Raw genomic sequence first — 16,114 nt, forward strand, 5'->3', positions numbered from 1 at the left:
AAATAGACATCCCATTACCATCCTCACTCTGTATTCTTCCATATAGAAGATTCAGATTAAATCTGTTTGTTTTGTTCTAGGTGTCTGGTTGTGTATCCCATTAGGAGTCCTGGTGACTGATTTTATTTGACGTTAATCATGTGGAGAACTGAGGGCTTTTGTGCTGTATTCAGGATTCTAGTTGTGGTCATTTGTGCCCCTATGTAACTGCCTGTCTTCCCTCCTCCCTTGGCTTCCCACCATCCCCTCCTTTTCTTTGTCCTTCTTCGCTCCCCCATCCTGGTGTTCTTCCCTGCTCATCCATTTTTTTTCCCTCTCACTTCCCCTCTCCGAGCCCGCTTAGCTCTGAACTGCAGACCTGACTCCAAATGTTGCAACTCTCTATTTGTAGGAAGTCCTACGAGTTTGAGGATGTGGACAGTCTCAAGGTACTCCTGACTCCTGTAGGTCATGAGAAGAATCACGAACAAGGTGCTAAGGATACGGAGAAGACACTTCCCCAAACTCTGTCTGAAGAGAACATCTACGAGGATATCATAAGTAAGCAATCGAATTTGGAGATAAAATCATTCTTTGCCGTACTGGTGTGATTATTTTTGCTCTGCCTGTCGGTGCTTTCCGCCACCCTGCATTTTGCGATGCATTCCTCGTGTATGTAGCTTTTCTATTACTTATTGATCGATCGGTGGAAATGGAACATTCTAGAAGTTAGGGGAACAGTACATGGCTCCTTCAATAAAACCATAGGCACCAAAATGGGCCCTTCAGACCACTACATCCCTGCTAGCCCTTTTGTTCATCTGCACTGATCTCACGTACTGCGTTAGAGCTGTATCCTTCTTCACTTCTCTTGGTCAAAGTACCTCAGCACCACCTCCTCTGGCTGCAAGTTCCAGGATCGCAGCAGCTTCCTGTCTGTTTAAATACACAGTAATGTGCAAAAATTCTATGCACAGATAGGGAACTTATGACTTTTGCACAGAATTGTAGTTATTTATGTACTGCTGCTGCAAATTTACCAAAAAAATCATGGTATGTGTGAGTGATGATAAATGTGATTCTGATCTGGGTCTCCATAGTGGACTGAGAATGGAAAGGGGGCAGGGAGAGGGGAATCATGGTTGGCAAAAGGGGAGTGGATGGTGGAGGGAGCAGGAAGCACCAGAAAGACATTCCGTAATGATCAATAAACCAATTGTTTGGAATCAAAGGACCTCGCCTGGTGTCTCAGGGCTGGGTGTGTCTGTACCCATTGCCATCCCTGCCCTTGGCACTCCTCTGTCATCTGACCCACACCCCTCCCGTGGCACCCCAATCTTGCCATTCCCAACATCCTTTGCTCCTGCCAGATTTACAAACTCCCTCTCTGCTCCATATTGACAAAATACAATACTGTGCAAAAGACTTGGGCATCCTAGCTATATACAATATGTGCCTAAGACTTTTGCACAGTACATCTGAAATCCCCTTTAAAACATCTCCCTTCTCAACTTAAACCTGTGCCCTCGTGTTTTTAAGATCATTGTCCATTGTGAAAAGATTCTGACTTTCTACCCTACGATGCACCTCATAAAATGATGCGCTTACGTCAGATCATGCCTCAGCCGACTCAGCTCCTGGGAAAACAAGCTCAACTTATCCATTCTGTCCCCATCACTTTAGTAGCTATTACATTGTGATGAATTCTCGACTTCCCGGCCTATCTCATCATGGCCCTCGCACCATATTGTCTGCCTGCACTGCACTTTCTCTGTAACTGTCACACTTTATTCCACATTCTGTTATTGTGTTTTCCTTTGTACTACCTCAGTGCTCTTGTGTCTCAGATGATTGGTATGATAAACTAAGTTTTTCACTGGTAAACCGGTTAACGTTATCAATCCCAAACTTGGGAAGCTTGTTTTCCTACTTCCCTCTCCAGCTTTCCCTAATTGCCTGTCCTATTAATTTCTGTGGTGTCAAGACAAGAGCATTTCCTTCTGTGTCATCATAACAAAAGCTCTGGTCATTGCAGGGGGTGGTGTCCATGTGCTTATCTACATCAACAGTGTTGAGATTGAAGACGATGAGAACAAAGCTCCTAGAAATGGACCACTAACTGATCCAACCTCTCTGACATCACGGCCAGGAGAGCTCACCAATGCCTCTGCTTCCTCAGGAACACAGAACAGTGGAGGCTGTGTTGCCCACACTGTGCTGACATTTTGATCTCCAAGATCAATCCCACCATTCCCTTCCACATGGGCCTCCATTTTCCTTTCATTCATGTGACTATCCTAGAGTCTCTTAAATGTATCTGCCTCTACCAACACCCCTGGCAGTGCATTCTGTGCACTTTTCTCTGGGTGTTTAATAAAAAAAATCACCCTTTTACATCTCCCTCCGCCCCCCATACTTTCAATTAACTCTCATTAGCCATTGGTGCCCTGGGAAATGGCACCGGCTTTCCACTCTGTCTCTTGTCATCTTACGCACTCTTACCAGGTCACATCTCATCTATTTTGCTGCAAAGAGAAAAGCCCTGGCTTGCTCATCCTTTCATCATTAGACATGTTTTTTTTTATCCCGACCGCATGCTGGTAAAGCTTCTTTGCAACCTCTCGAGAGCTTCCACTTGCTTTCCATAATGAGGTGACCAGAGATGAATGCAATATTCCAGGTGTGGTCTAATCAGGGTCTTACAGGGCTGCAATATGACCTCACAGCTCAAATTCAATTGCACAAATAACAAAGGCCAACCTACCATATGCCGCCTTAACCACCCTATCGATTTGTGTGATAACTTTGAAGGATCTAGGGACTTGGACCCTCTGTTTGTCCACACTTATAATTATTCTTCACCTCTGCCTTCAAGTTCAACCTCCCAAAGTGTAGAACCTCGCACTTTTCCAGATTGAACTCTATCCACCACTTCTCAGCCCAGCTCTCCATTCTGTCAAAGTCCTGTTGTAACCTATGACAACTCTCTAGACTATCCACACACCACTAACCTTCATGTCATCTGCAGATTTACAAACCCATATATCCACTTCCTCAGCCAAGTCATTGATTAAAAATGACTTGCAGGGATCTCAAACAGATCCTTGCAGAACACCACTGGTCACAAGCCTCTAGGCAGAAAACTCTCCATCTACAACCACCCTCTGCCTTCCATGGACGAACCAATTCAGTATCCACACTGACAATTTCCCTGGATCCCATGCCTCTTGACTCTCTGGATGAACCTATCACAGGGAACCTTATCAAATTCCTTATTCGTTCACATATAAACAACATCTACTGCTCTACCTTCATCACTTTATTTTGTCACTTCTTTGAAAAAGTCCATCAGGCTTGTGAGGCACAGACTGCATCTCGCCAAGCCACCTGATGAGACTATTCTCCAAATGCTCGTAAATCCTCTCCAATAGTTTGCCCATCACTGATGTAAAGCACACTAGACTAATTCCCAATATTGTCCATATTCCCTTTCTGAATAACGTTTGTTCTCCTCCAATATTCTGATACTACCCCTGTGGCCAGTGAGGATGCAAAGATCATTGCTAATAGTGCAGCTTCCTGTAGTAATCTATGATATATATCATCTGGCCCCAGAGTCTTGTCTATCCTCATGTTTTTCAAAAGTTCCTACACATCCTCTTTCTTAACCTCGTGTGTTCCAGCACATTGGCTTGTTTTATGCTGACCTCCCAGTCATCAAGGTCACTCTTACTAGTAAATACTGAAGCAAAGTATTCATTAAGGTCCTACACTCAGTCTAGCCATCCTCCTATTCTTCATGTGATTCCTTAACTCTACTTGACAAGGCCTTCTCCTCCGCCCCTTCTAGCGCTCTTCTTAAGCTCCTTCCTGGTCATCTTGTAACTCTCATTAGCCCTGTCTTATTTTTGCTTTCAAAACATTAAATATACTTCCTTCTTCCTCTTGAATAACTGTTCCAGCTTTCTTGTCATCCAAGGTTCCTTCACCCTACATCTTTTCCCTGCCCCAGTAGAACAACGCTATCCAGAACCCCACACGTGCTCCAAAACCGATCTCCTAATTTCCATCGTTCATCTGTCTTGTCTTGTCTATGCTGCACCAACTGCCACCACGTGCTCAAGAACACACACGCTGCCTCGGCTGAGGCTCGAACTAATGACCTTCAGATCACCAGCCCAAAGCCTTAACCACTTGGCCACACACCAACACCAATTACCATTCCAAGATCCTGCCTAATAACATCATGATTGGCCCTCCCCAGTTAAATACTTTCCCATGCCGTCTGCTCCTATGCTAAAGGTCTGGGAGTTGTGGTCATTGTCTCTGGAATACTCGCTCACTGAGATCTGTCACCTGATGAGGTTAGTTGCCTCGTACTAGGTCCACTATGGCCTCTCCTCCAGTTAGCCTGTCCACATATTACGTCAAGAATCTTCCTGGACACACCTAATCAATAAGTAATGATCTTTCAAAAATCACAAATTCTGGGATGGTTCTGGAGGACTGGATAATTGCAAATGTCACTCCACTCTTTAAGAATGGAGGGAGGCAGAGAAAAGTAAGTTTTAAGCCAGTTAGCCCGGCTGCAGTAGTTGGGAATATGTTGGAGTGCGTTAATAAGGATGGGGTTTCAAGGTATTCAGATATGCTTGTAAAAAGTAGGCCAGTCAGCAAGTTTCTCTTAAGGGGAAATCTTGCCTGACAAATCTGCTGGAATACTTTGAGGAAGTAACAAGCAAGATAGACAAAGGCGAGCCAGTGGATGTTGTTTACTTGGATTTTCAGAAGGCATTTGACAAGATGCCACACAAGTGTGCTTAACAAGATAAGAACCCATGGTAGTACAGGGAAGATACCAGTGTGGATAGAAGATTGGCTGACTGGAAAGAGGCAAAGACTGGGAATAAAGGGGGCCTTTTCTGGTTGGCTAGTGGTGTGTTGCAGGGGTCATTTTCTTTTCATGTATGTGAATGATTTGGATGTCGGAATCAGGGAGTCTGCAGGAGCACTTGGACAGATTTGGAGAATGAACAATAAACTGGCAGATGGATCGTAGCATGGGGAATTGTACGGTGATGCCCCTTGGTAGAAGGAATCCAGGCTTCCCTAAAGGTTAACCTGCAGGTTGAGTCGGTGGTAACGAGGGCAAATACAACATTAGCATTCATTTCAAAAGGACTCGAATACAAAAGCAAGGATGCAATGCTGAGACTTTATAAGATCATAAGACATAGGAGCAGAATTAGGCCATCTAGCCCATCGAGTCTGCTCCACCATTCAATCATGGCTGATCCTTTCTTTTAATCTCCTCCTCAACCCCAGTTCCTGGCCTTCTCCCCGTAACCTTTGATGCCATGTCCAATCAAGAACCTATCAATCTCTGCCTTAAATACACCCAATGACCTGGCCTCCACAGCTGCATGTGGCAACAGATAAGGCATTGGTCAGATACACTCAGAGTATTGTGAGCAGTTTTGGACCCCTAATCTAAGAAAGGATGTGTTGGCATTCAAGAGGGTCCAGAGGAGATTCACAAGAATGATTCTGGGATTAAAGTACGAGGAGCGTTTGATGGCTCTGGAATGATGGGGAATGGGGGCCTGATAGAATGGTTGTAGGAAAGGTGATTCCTTTAATGATGAGTCTAGGACCAGAGGGCACAGCCTTGAAATAGAGGGACTTCTGTTTTGAACAGATGAGGAGAAATTTCTTTAGCCAGATGATGGTGAATCAGTGGAATTCATTGCCACAGACAGCAGTGGAGGTCAAGTCATTGGGTATATTTAAAGCAAAGGTTGATTGGTTTTTGATTAGTCATGGCATGAAAGGTTATGGGGGGAAGACAGGAGAACGGGGTTGAGAGGGATAATAAATCAGCCATGACGGAATGACAGCAGAACTGATAGGCCAAATGGCCTAATTCTGCTCCTATGTCTATGCCCCTTCTAAACCTTGCACTCAGGAGGTGCAAGTCATTATTAGGGAAGCTGAAATCCCCTGTGACAGCTACCCTGTTATTTTTACACCTTGACGAACTCTCTCTTGATCTGCTCCTCAGTAAGTTTGTTAATGTTGGCAAGCCTATGGAATACTCTCAATGGAGCAATTTCTCCCTTACTGTTTCCAACTTCAATCCACACTGACCCAGTGGGCAATGTCAGAATGTCCTCCTTCCTGCAGCTGTGGTACTATCTCTGATTCCAATGCCACTCCCTCATCTCTTTTACTTCCCTCCCTGTCCCTTTCCAAAACCCAGAACATCCAGCAGCCAATCCTGCCCTTGCGACAGCCGAGTCTCCTTAACGGCCACAACACCGTAGTTCCATGTACTGATCCGTACTGTGTTTTAAAATTTAATCTTGTTAAGGTGGGGAGCTTACTTGTTTAGAGATACTGCATGGAGCAGGACCTTCTGACACAGTGAGCCCAGCATCAGTGGATGATTTACAATTAACCTGCTAACTGGCACATCTTGACTGTGTGAGGAAATTGGTGTCGCTGGGAGAAACCCATGTATTCACAGGGAGAACGTATGAACTCCTTACAGATGGCAGCAGAGTTGAACTCCAAATTCCGGACTACTCCAAGCTGTTATAGGGCATTGCTAACTGGTAAGCTAGCCCACTTAAGTTAATAAAAGAGGCATTTCTCCTTTGATCCTCACCAACTTTTCTTGATGCACCGTAGAAAGCATCCTGTCTGCATAATATCTTGGTACGATAACTGCTCTGTACGTAAGAGAGTCATGGACACAGCTCAACATACCGTGGAAACCTGTCTCCCCTCCATACAACGCACACAAAATGCTGGAGGAACTCAACAGGTCAGGCAGCATCTATGGGAAAAGAATAAACAGTAGACGTTTCAGGCCGAGACTCTTCATGAGTCCTGATGAAGGGTCTTGGCACAAAACATCGACTGTTTACTTTTTTCCATAGCTGCTGCCTGGACTGCTGAGTTTCTCCAGCATTTTGTGTGCGTTACTTGGATTGCCAGCATCTGCGGGTTTTCATGTGTTTGTGGTTCCCCCTATGGGCTCTGTTTATAGTTCTCACTGCCTCAGTAAAACAGCCAGCATAAACCGAGACATTCTGTCTTGTCCCTCCTCCCGTCAGGCAGAAAATACAAAAGCCTGAACTCGTACCACCTGGCTCAGGGACAAATTCTACCCTGCAGTTATAAGTTAATTTATGTATTTATTGAGATACAGCATGGAGTTGGCCCTTCCAGTATTTCAAGCTGTGCTTCACCACAAACCATTGATTTAACCCTAGCCTAATCACAGGACAATTTACAATGACTATCAACCTACCAACTGGTACATATTTGGACTGTGGGAGGAAACTGGAGTACCCGGAGGAAACCCAAGGGAGGGAATTGAACTAGGGTCGCCCGTTCTGTGAAGCGTTGTGTTGACCACTACACTGCTGTGCTGTCCCAGTATGCTGGTAGATGATTAACTTGTGGAAGGCAGGTAGTTCCCTAGAATGACAAGATGGACTCTTGACCTCCTGATCTCCCTCTTTAAGACCTTATTGTTTACTGCACTGCATGTTGACATTATTGTACCTTGTTTAACCTCGCTGTACTGCGTACTGATCTGATCTGTGTGAACAGTGTACAAGACAAGCTTCCTTTTGTATCTTGGTACACGTGACAATGATAAACCAGTTCCAATTTCCCTGCAAGAGTTAGTCCTTGGAAACTCAAACACAAATACAAAAGGAAAGCTGGAGGAAGCAATTAGATTCCCTACGCCAGTGGCACTATTCAGTAAAATAGAGCATAGTCCTGTACAGCACAGAACAAGCCCTTCAGCTCACAGTGTTGTGGCATGCTCATTAAACCAGCGATTCCCAATTAATCTAATTCCTCTTCCCTTTGCATTGACCATATCCCTCCCTTTCCACATTCATGTGCCTGTTAATGCTAATCTCCCTCTACCACCATCCCTGCCCATGTATTCCAGGACGCCACTGCTCTGTGTATTTTATTTTTGAAAAACTTGACTGGCACATTTTTAGATGCTCCCCCTACTCCAGCCCCACCTCCACCCATTTCATGTGCCCTAAAGTACTAATTAGTTCATTTCTGGGCAAAGCTACTGACCGTCTTTCTGTGATCTACTTCCAAATCTCTCTCAACCTCTGCTGCTCTCAGCTTGTGCAACCTCCCCTCAGAGAGGAGCACGTGTTCTCCAGACCACGCAACATCCTGGTAAACCTCCTCTGCACAAAGCCTCCATATCCCTCCTATCATGTGGTAAACAAAATTAAAGCCAGGACTCTAAATGTGACCTAGCCAGAGTTTTGTAAAGCTCCTTCTCCCCAGCTGGAGGTGGTCCAGCAGTTCCCTGGAATGTAACCTCGTTACATTACATCCCCCGTTACAAAGTTCTGGAATGTAACCTCGTTACATTACATCCCCCATTACAAAGTCCTGGAATGTGGAGCTGATGTTGATGGTATCTGTGTGCTGGGTTGGTTGTGGAGAGCTGTGAGAAGCTCTGGACCTCTGTTTCCAGATGCGTTTTACCCACATCTTTGGTTACAGTAACGCGTGTTTTCAACATGTTAGGGCTGCAGAGGTAGAGCAGTGCGTTGTATCCAGTGCTGGCCCTCAGCAGTTGAGGAGCGTCTGTGGAAGGAAAGGAATTGTTAACATTTCGGGTCAAAGCCTTGCATCAGGACTGAGGGTTGGGAGGGGATTTGGCCAGTATAAAAAGAAGAAGGGGATGGGTGAGATGGGAGACTGAGGTGATAAGTGAACCGAGGAGGGGAATGGAAGGTGATGAACAGGCTGTGCTGGGAGGGGCTGTGTCTCTACGGCACCTCCTCTTGGTGGTCAGCAGTCCCCACCCGAAATGGGAAGATGGGCACACAGGGCCAAGTCATGTCTGTTTTGGGGGGGGGGACACACTGAGATGTTTTCTGATGGAAGATCTTTTCCTTTAAGGAAATAGAGTGTGCTAAGTGATTCCTTAAATGTGATTTGCTTACTGTTGGTAGTCTCATCTTTTTGGTGATGGTTTTGAATTTAAGTGCCACACCACCATCCAATCACTTCATTAGTGAAGGGTCTATTTGGTGATCCTGCAGACAGCACAGGAAATGGCCCCCAGCCACATTTTGTACATCGAAGCTAATATATAAACTCTGCGTGACTCCATTCTTAACATAGTTCATCTAATCCCAACTGTAAACGCTCATGCTCAAATCCTTCTGATAAATGACAGATGCCGAGCAGGTGCAACATCTGGAACCGATTTCTGGGCAGTCCTGCTCTACCGTGTTCAATGCACTATCTCCAAGGAGAACGTTTATTCTCCACAAGTGACCACTAGTCAAAAGGTAGCATTGAGCAGACAGACAGCAGAGCGAGTAGTCTTTTTCCTGCCAAACAAACCCACCCTTGGATAAAGTCTGACCTGTCCTCTGGGAAGCCTCCTGTGTGTACGGAGTTACCCTGTAAAGATAATTACATCTGGGGTTTCCAGTGTCAAAGACAGTGCATTCCAGCTGGCCAATGCTCAAGGCCAGACCACCATGAATCCATAATTGGTTGCATTTATATTGCAATAAGGACCACTCTTTGTTTATACATATAAAAACAGAAGACATTCTGCCCATCAGGTTCCTACTGGCTAGTAGCAGAGTTGTTTCTCCCCTTTGTTTCCCTATAGCCCATCTGGGAAGAGTGGGACTTGTTCTCTTGTACCACGACTTCACCTCTCGTCGCTTAATGACATTGAGCGGAAGTGCCCAGATGTTAATGAGCCTACCTGCAGGTTTGTTGGGATGTGGGAGAAAACTTGAACACCCTGGACAAACCCATTTTCGGTACAAGCAAAAGGTGTAGGCCCCTCACAGACAGAGTCAGACCTTGCTCCCTGGAGCAGCGAGGCTGCACACTGAGAGATGCACCACATGGTTGTCCAGTTAAAAGTCCAACACTAGAAGTGATCACCCTCACACCACCAGGCTCAGGGACAGTTATCACCCCTCAACCACAGGGGATAAGTTCACCTAACTTCACTTGCCCCATCATTGAAATGTTCTCACAACCAATAGACTCCCTTTCAAGGGCCCTTCATCTCACGTTCTTGATATTTTTTGTTTATATTTTTTATTATTATTATTTATTATTCCTTTTTTTTTGTATTTGCAGCTTGTTGTCTTCCGCACTCTGGTTGAATGCTCAAGTTGGGCAGCTTTCCAGTGATTCTGTTGTTGTTATTATCCTATGGATTCATTGAGTATGCACACAAGAAAATGAATCTCAGGGTTGTATATGGTGACGTGTATATACATTGAACTTCGATCCTTCTGTTTCAGAGAACAAACTCTGGCATGTTGAATGCAGTGCCCCTCTTACATTCACTGTTAAATGGTGGGGTAGTTGTCCCTTGACAATCATTTACATTGTTTGATGGGTCTGTGATTATACAGAACCCACCCAGAAGGGGTGATCTGTTTGGAAAAACGTATGGCATGACAGTCCATTAATGTTTTCACCAACAGAAAAACCTTGAACAGGGGTTAGGCTTTCAAGAAAAGGGGGTGATGGTATAACACTAGGTTACATGGAAATCTCTTCTTGTAGAGGGTAGTGAAACTCTGATTGTCTGCCCCAGAGAGCTGGGGCAGATGGCCCATCAGAGGAAGGTAATTCTGGAAGCTCGATATCTAGGGTAGTGGGCTGTGGGAATCTCGCCCAGAGGAGGAGATGAGTCCTGGTGTAGATCGGCCATGATTATATTAAATGTCTGGGGTAGGCATGAGGGATGGAATGGCCTACTCTTATTTCTTAGTGTTCTTGTATTCAGAAACAAGGCATTCTGATTAGCAACTTCCTCTCCTACATCGACTCTAGGTCCTTCGAAGGAGAATCCATACGAAGACGTCAAGTTCTCACCGTTGTTATCTCGGGGGAGGCGAGTTTGGGCATCACCACCGAGTCGACCCAGGAGGCCTCCAGAGGTAAACTGCGGGTCCTTTACACCTCCGCGTTCAGGAATCCCGGAAGTTAGCCAAACAGTAATCCCAAACAGCGTGTCCTTTACACCTCCGCTTCCAGGGATCCCGGAAGTAAGCCAAACAGTAATTCCAAACAGCGTGTCCTTTACACTTCCGCGTTCAGGGATCCCGGAAGTAAGCCAAACATTAATCCCAAACAGGGTGTCCTTTACACCTCCGCGTTCAGGGATCCCGGAAGTAAGCCAAACAGTAATTCCAAACAGCGTGTCCTTTACACCTCCGCGTTCAGGGATCCCGGAAGTAAGCCAAACAGTAATCCCAAACAGCGTGTCCTTTACACTTCCGCGTTCAGGGATCCCGGAAGTAAGCCAAACAGTAATCCCAAGCAGCGTGTCCTTTACACCTCTGCGTTCAGGGATCCCAGAAGTAAGCCAAACAGTAATCCCAAACAGCGTGTCCTTTACATCTCCGCGTTCAGGAATCCCGGAAGTAAGCCAAACAGTAATCCCAAGCAGCGTGTCCTTTACACCTCTGCGTTCAGGGATCCCAGAAGTAAGCCAAACAGTAATCCCAAGCAGCGTGTCCTTTACACCTCCGCTTCCAGGGATCCCGGAAGTAAGCCAAACAGTAATCCCAAACAGCGTGTCCTTTTCACTTCCGCGTTCAGGGATCCCGGAAGTAAGCCAAACAGTAATCCCAAACAGCGTGTCCTTTACACCTCCGCGTTCAGGGATCCCGGAAGTAAGCCAAACAGTAATCCCAAGCAGCGTGTCCTTTACACCTCCGCTTCCAGGGATCCCAGAAGTAAGCCAAACAGTAATTCCAAACAGCGTGTCCTTTACATCTCCGCGTTCAGGAATCCCGGAAGTAAGCCAAACAGTAATCCCAAGCAGCGTGTCCTTTACACCTCCGCTTCCAGGGATCCCGGAAGTAAGCCAAACAGTAATCCCAAACAGTGTGTCCTTTACAGCTCCGCGTTCAGGGATCCCGGAAGTAAGCCAAACAGTAATCCCAAACAGCGTGTCCTTTACACCTCCGCGTTCAGGGATCCCGGAAGTAAGTAGACTTATTAAACTGGGTCCATTTGGACATTGGAAAGAGATGTGCACATCTGCATATATGATACATACAGAGAGCACTTTTCATGATATGTCCCAAAACAGCTTGAATCCACTGCTGGCAGTTTTGAAGTGTGGTCCCTGTGTGGGATGGGAAATGCTAGTTTCAGCTCAGCCAGATCTCACTAGAAGCACACTTGTTCCTCAAGCAGCGAACACCACGTGTTTGGGCCAAGTCATTGGAGAGAGCTTGTTACATGGAACATTGAACAGTACAGCACAGGAACAGGCCCTTCAGCCCACAATGTCGTGCTGAACAAATATAATTCTTCCTGCCTGCACGTGGTCCATGTTGCTCCATTCCCTCCTTTCCCATCCAACTATCTGAGCATTTTAAGCATCTCTGTTAAACCTACCTTCACCATGACCAGTGGCAGTGCATTCCAGGCACCCACCACTCTGTTTCAAAAACAAACTTGTGGGAAAGAAATAAATATACATATTAAAGTTATTATGAATTCCATGGAGCATGTGGAGATCTTCCAACAACCAGGCAATCTTTCTTTCTTTCTTTTTCTCTTTTTCTTTTTTTTCTATAGGGCAGTTGGGGGGGGGAAGGGTTATATACATTTTTTTTTCCATACTTCATTTTGTAACTACTTAAAAATGCAATAAAAAAGTTTTCAAAAAAAAAACAAACTTGCCCCCATACCTCTTTTGAACTCACCCCTTGCACGCCACCTATTGTTAGAACATTAGACCACAGGAAGAAAAATACCAGCTGTCTGTCTATGACTCTCATCATTTATGAACTTCCATTGGTCTCACCTTGGCCTCCGCTACTCCAGAGAAAATAACCCTATTTTGTCAGTCCTCTTTGCCCTCTAATCCAGGTTGCATCCTGGTGAACGACACCTGCACCCCCTCCAAAGTCTTGACTGTCTTCCTAACCGGAACTGGGTGCAGCCTTACCAGAGTTCAATAAAGCCAAAAGCTCGGCTTCTTGTCTCAAGCTTAATGCCTAGAATAATAAAGGAAAGTATAACATATGCCAACCATATTGCCAATGTTAATGGAGGAGGCCATTCAACCCATCTGGTCCATATTGACTCCCGACAGAGCAGTTTCCTCCTCCTTCCATTATCCACTCTTTTTATTTTACCCTTAACCTATCCACTGTGGCAATTTGTGGTATCTAACTAATCCTCTGGCTTATTTTTGGGATATGGTTGGAAATCAAGTGAAATCCACTTAGTCAATTAAGAACTTGCCTATCCGGTTGAAGATGTCACAGGAGCTGGTGCAGCAGCACAATCTGCTGTACAACCACGCTAACCTCTCATGTTTCAAAGTGTAGCCAAGAGGCTGTGTGTGCATGCACCAAGAAGAGAGACCATAGTTTAATATGATTTAAGGCAGGGGTGCCCAAACTTTTTTTTGCGCCGTGGACCAATAGCATTAAGCAAGGGGTCCGTAGACCCCTGGCTGGATATTTGAAATATTGCAGTTGTACAAAACATTGGTGGGGTTGCACCTGGAGTATTATGCATGTTTTTGATGACCCATTTGTAAGAAAGACATAATTATGCTGGGAAGAAGTGCAAAGATTTACAAGAATATTGCCAGGACTTGGGGGCATGAGTTACAGTGAGAGGTTGGGATTGTATTCTTAAAACTCTGAGGGGTAATCTTAGAAGTGAATACCATCATTAGGGGCAGAAAATGGGTGAAGGCACACAATTTTCTCCCCAGAACAAGGGAATCAAAAATAGGACGGCAGAGATTAAAGGAGAAAGATTTTAAAGAGACCTAATGGGCAACTTCTTCACTCATTAGGAACAAGCTGCCAGAGGAAGTGGTTGAGGCATGTACAAAAATAACATTAGAAAAAAAAATACAAAAAAAAACCCAAATTAGAAAGAAAAAAGCTAAACAAAACTAAACTAAACAAAGCTGGGGTATTATATTACAATGGATATAATCAGTAATGTCAATAACTCCTCTCCTCTATCCAGATATTTAAGGATAATAAAAAGGATTCAGTAAAGGTCAAGTTACCTCATAGAAAAGTGTTGAATAAATAGTCTCCATGTTTCTTCAAATTTAACCGAAGGATTAAAAATGACACTTCTGATTTTTTCTAAATTTAAACAAGATATAGTTTGGGAAAACCATTGGAATGCAGTTGGAGGATTAATCTCTTTCCAATTCAATAAAATGGATCTTCTGGCCATTAATGTAGCAAATGAAATCATCCGACGAGCCAATGGGGATAAATGACTATTATCCACCATCGGTAAATCAAAAATTGCAGTAATAGGGTGAGGGTGTAAATTAATACTCAAAACTGTTGAAAGAATACCAAAAATATCTTTCCAATATTTCTCCAAAAAAGGGCAAGACCAGAACATATGAGTCAAAGAGGCTACTTCCGAATGACATCTATCACAGATAGGATTTATGTGGGAGTAAAAGTGAGCAAGTTTGTCCTTAGACATATGAGTCCTAGGCACCACCTTGAATTGTATTAACACATGTTTAGCACATATAGAGGAGAAGTTAACTAATTGAAAAATTTTCTCCCATTTCTCTGTAGGTAAGGAAAATTGAAGTTCTTTTTCCCATTCACTCTTAATTTTATCTGATATACCTGGCTGTATTTTCATGATCATGTCATAAATAGTTGCTATTAAACCCTTCTGATAGGGGTTTAAACCTAACATTTTTTCCATGATATCAGTTGGGTATGAATTCAGAAATGTCTGCAACATATTATTCGGAAAATTTCTAATTTGTAAGTATCTAGAAAAAAATGGGACCTAGGTAAATTATATTTATTAGACAACTGTTCAAAACATGAAACAGTTATCTAAGAATAAGTCAAGAAACATGTTATACCCTTCATTTTCCCTATCAAAAAGGCTTGGTTCATAACAAAGGGTTGGAAAAAGAAATTAGATATAATAGGGCTTGATAGAATAAACTTATTCAAGCCAAAAAATCTATGAAATTGAAACCGTATTGGTAATGTATATTTAATTATTGGATTAACTTTTTGTTTCTTCAATTTAGAAAGAGCAAAGGGAAGCAAAGGTCCCCAAGATAGAAATCAATGAGATTTACAGATGTACAGGTTTACATTCAAGTTTTACCCATTGTGGACTTTGAATTACATCCGAGTCCTGTGTCCAAAATATTAAATATTGAATATTAATTGCCCAGTAATAAAATCTTAAATTCGGCAATGCCAAACCACCATCCTTTTTAGACTTCTGTAAATATTTTTTACTTAACCTAGGATTTTTATTCTGCTATATATATGAAGAAATTTTAGAGTCAACAATATCAAAAAAGGATTTAGGAATAAAAATTGGTAGTGCTTGAAATAAGTATAAAAATTTAGGTAAAATAATCATTTTGATAGCATAGATTTGACCAATCAGTGATAAAGACAATGGGGACCATTTAGTAAGCAATTGTTTAACCTGATCGACTAAAGGTAAAAAAAAATTAACCTTAAATAAGTCCTTATGCTTCTTAGTAATTTTAAGAACTAAACAAGTAAAATTGTCTGTGACCAATTTGAATGGTAAAAGTTTATAAATTGGAACTTGCATATTTAATGGAGTAGTTCACTCTTATTAAGATTCAATTTGTAGCCGGAAAAGCTATTAAACTGAGCAAGCAGAGATAAAACTGCAGGAATGGACTTCTCAGGATTGGAAATGTATAGTAATGAGCCATCTGCGTACAATGATAGCTTGTATGTCCCATTCCCATGGGTAATTGCAATAGCTAAAGGTTCCAAAGCAATGTTGAATAGTAAAGGTCTAAGAGGACAGCCTTGCGTAGTACCACGAAACAATTGAAAAAAGGGAGATCTTTGATTGTTGGTAAATACCAAAGCTAAAGGGGTATGATATATCAATTTAAACCAAGATATAAATTTCGGACTAAAATTAAATCTCTCAAGCATACTAAGTAAGTATGGCCATTTAACTCTATCATATGCTTTTTCAGTGTCCAGTGAGATGACACACTCTGGAATTCTAGGTGAGAGAGTGTAAACTATATTAGTTAATTTCCTAATATTAAAAG

General features: G+C 43.4%; 1 protein-coding gene across 2 annotated transcripts in view; it reads left to right on the forward strand.

The window, feature by feature from the left end:
- LOC132395770 (DENN domain-containing protein 2C-like) overlaps nt 1-16,114 on the forward strand; it is a 184,458-nt gene that overhangs the window by 83,460 nt on the left and 84,884 nt on the right. For both annotated transcript variants that reach the window (XM_059972779.1, XM_059972780.1), the window contains exons 4-5: nt 392-540; nt 10,855-10,961. In XM_059972779.1, the coding sequence (XP_059828762.1) occupies nt 392-540; nt 10,855-10,961 (256 nt within the window). The remainder of the gene's footprint in view (nt 1-391; nt 541-10,854; nt 10,962-16,114) is intronic.

The sequence above is a fragment of the Hypanus sabinus genome, chromosome 6 (genome assembly GCF_030144855.1).
Source record: "Hypanus sabinus isolate sHypSab1 chromosome 6, sHypSab1.hap1, whole genome shotgun sequence".
Classification (NCBI taxonomy): Eukaryota; Metazoa; Chordata; class Chondrichthyes; order Myliobatiformes; family Dasyatidae; genus Hypanus; species Hypanus sabinus.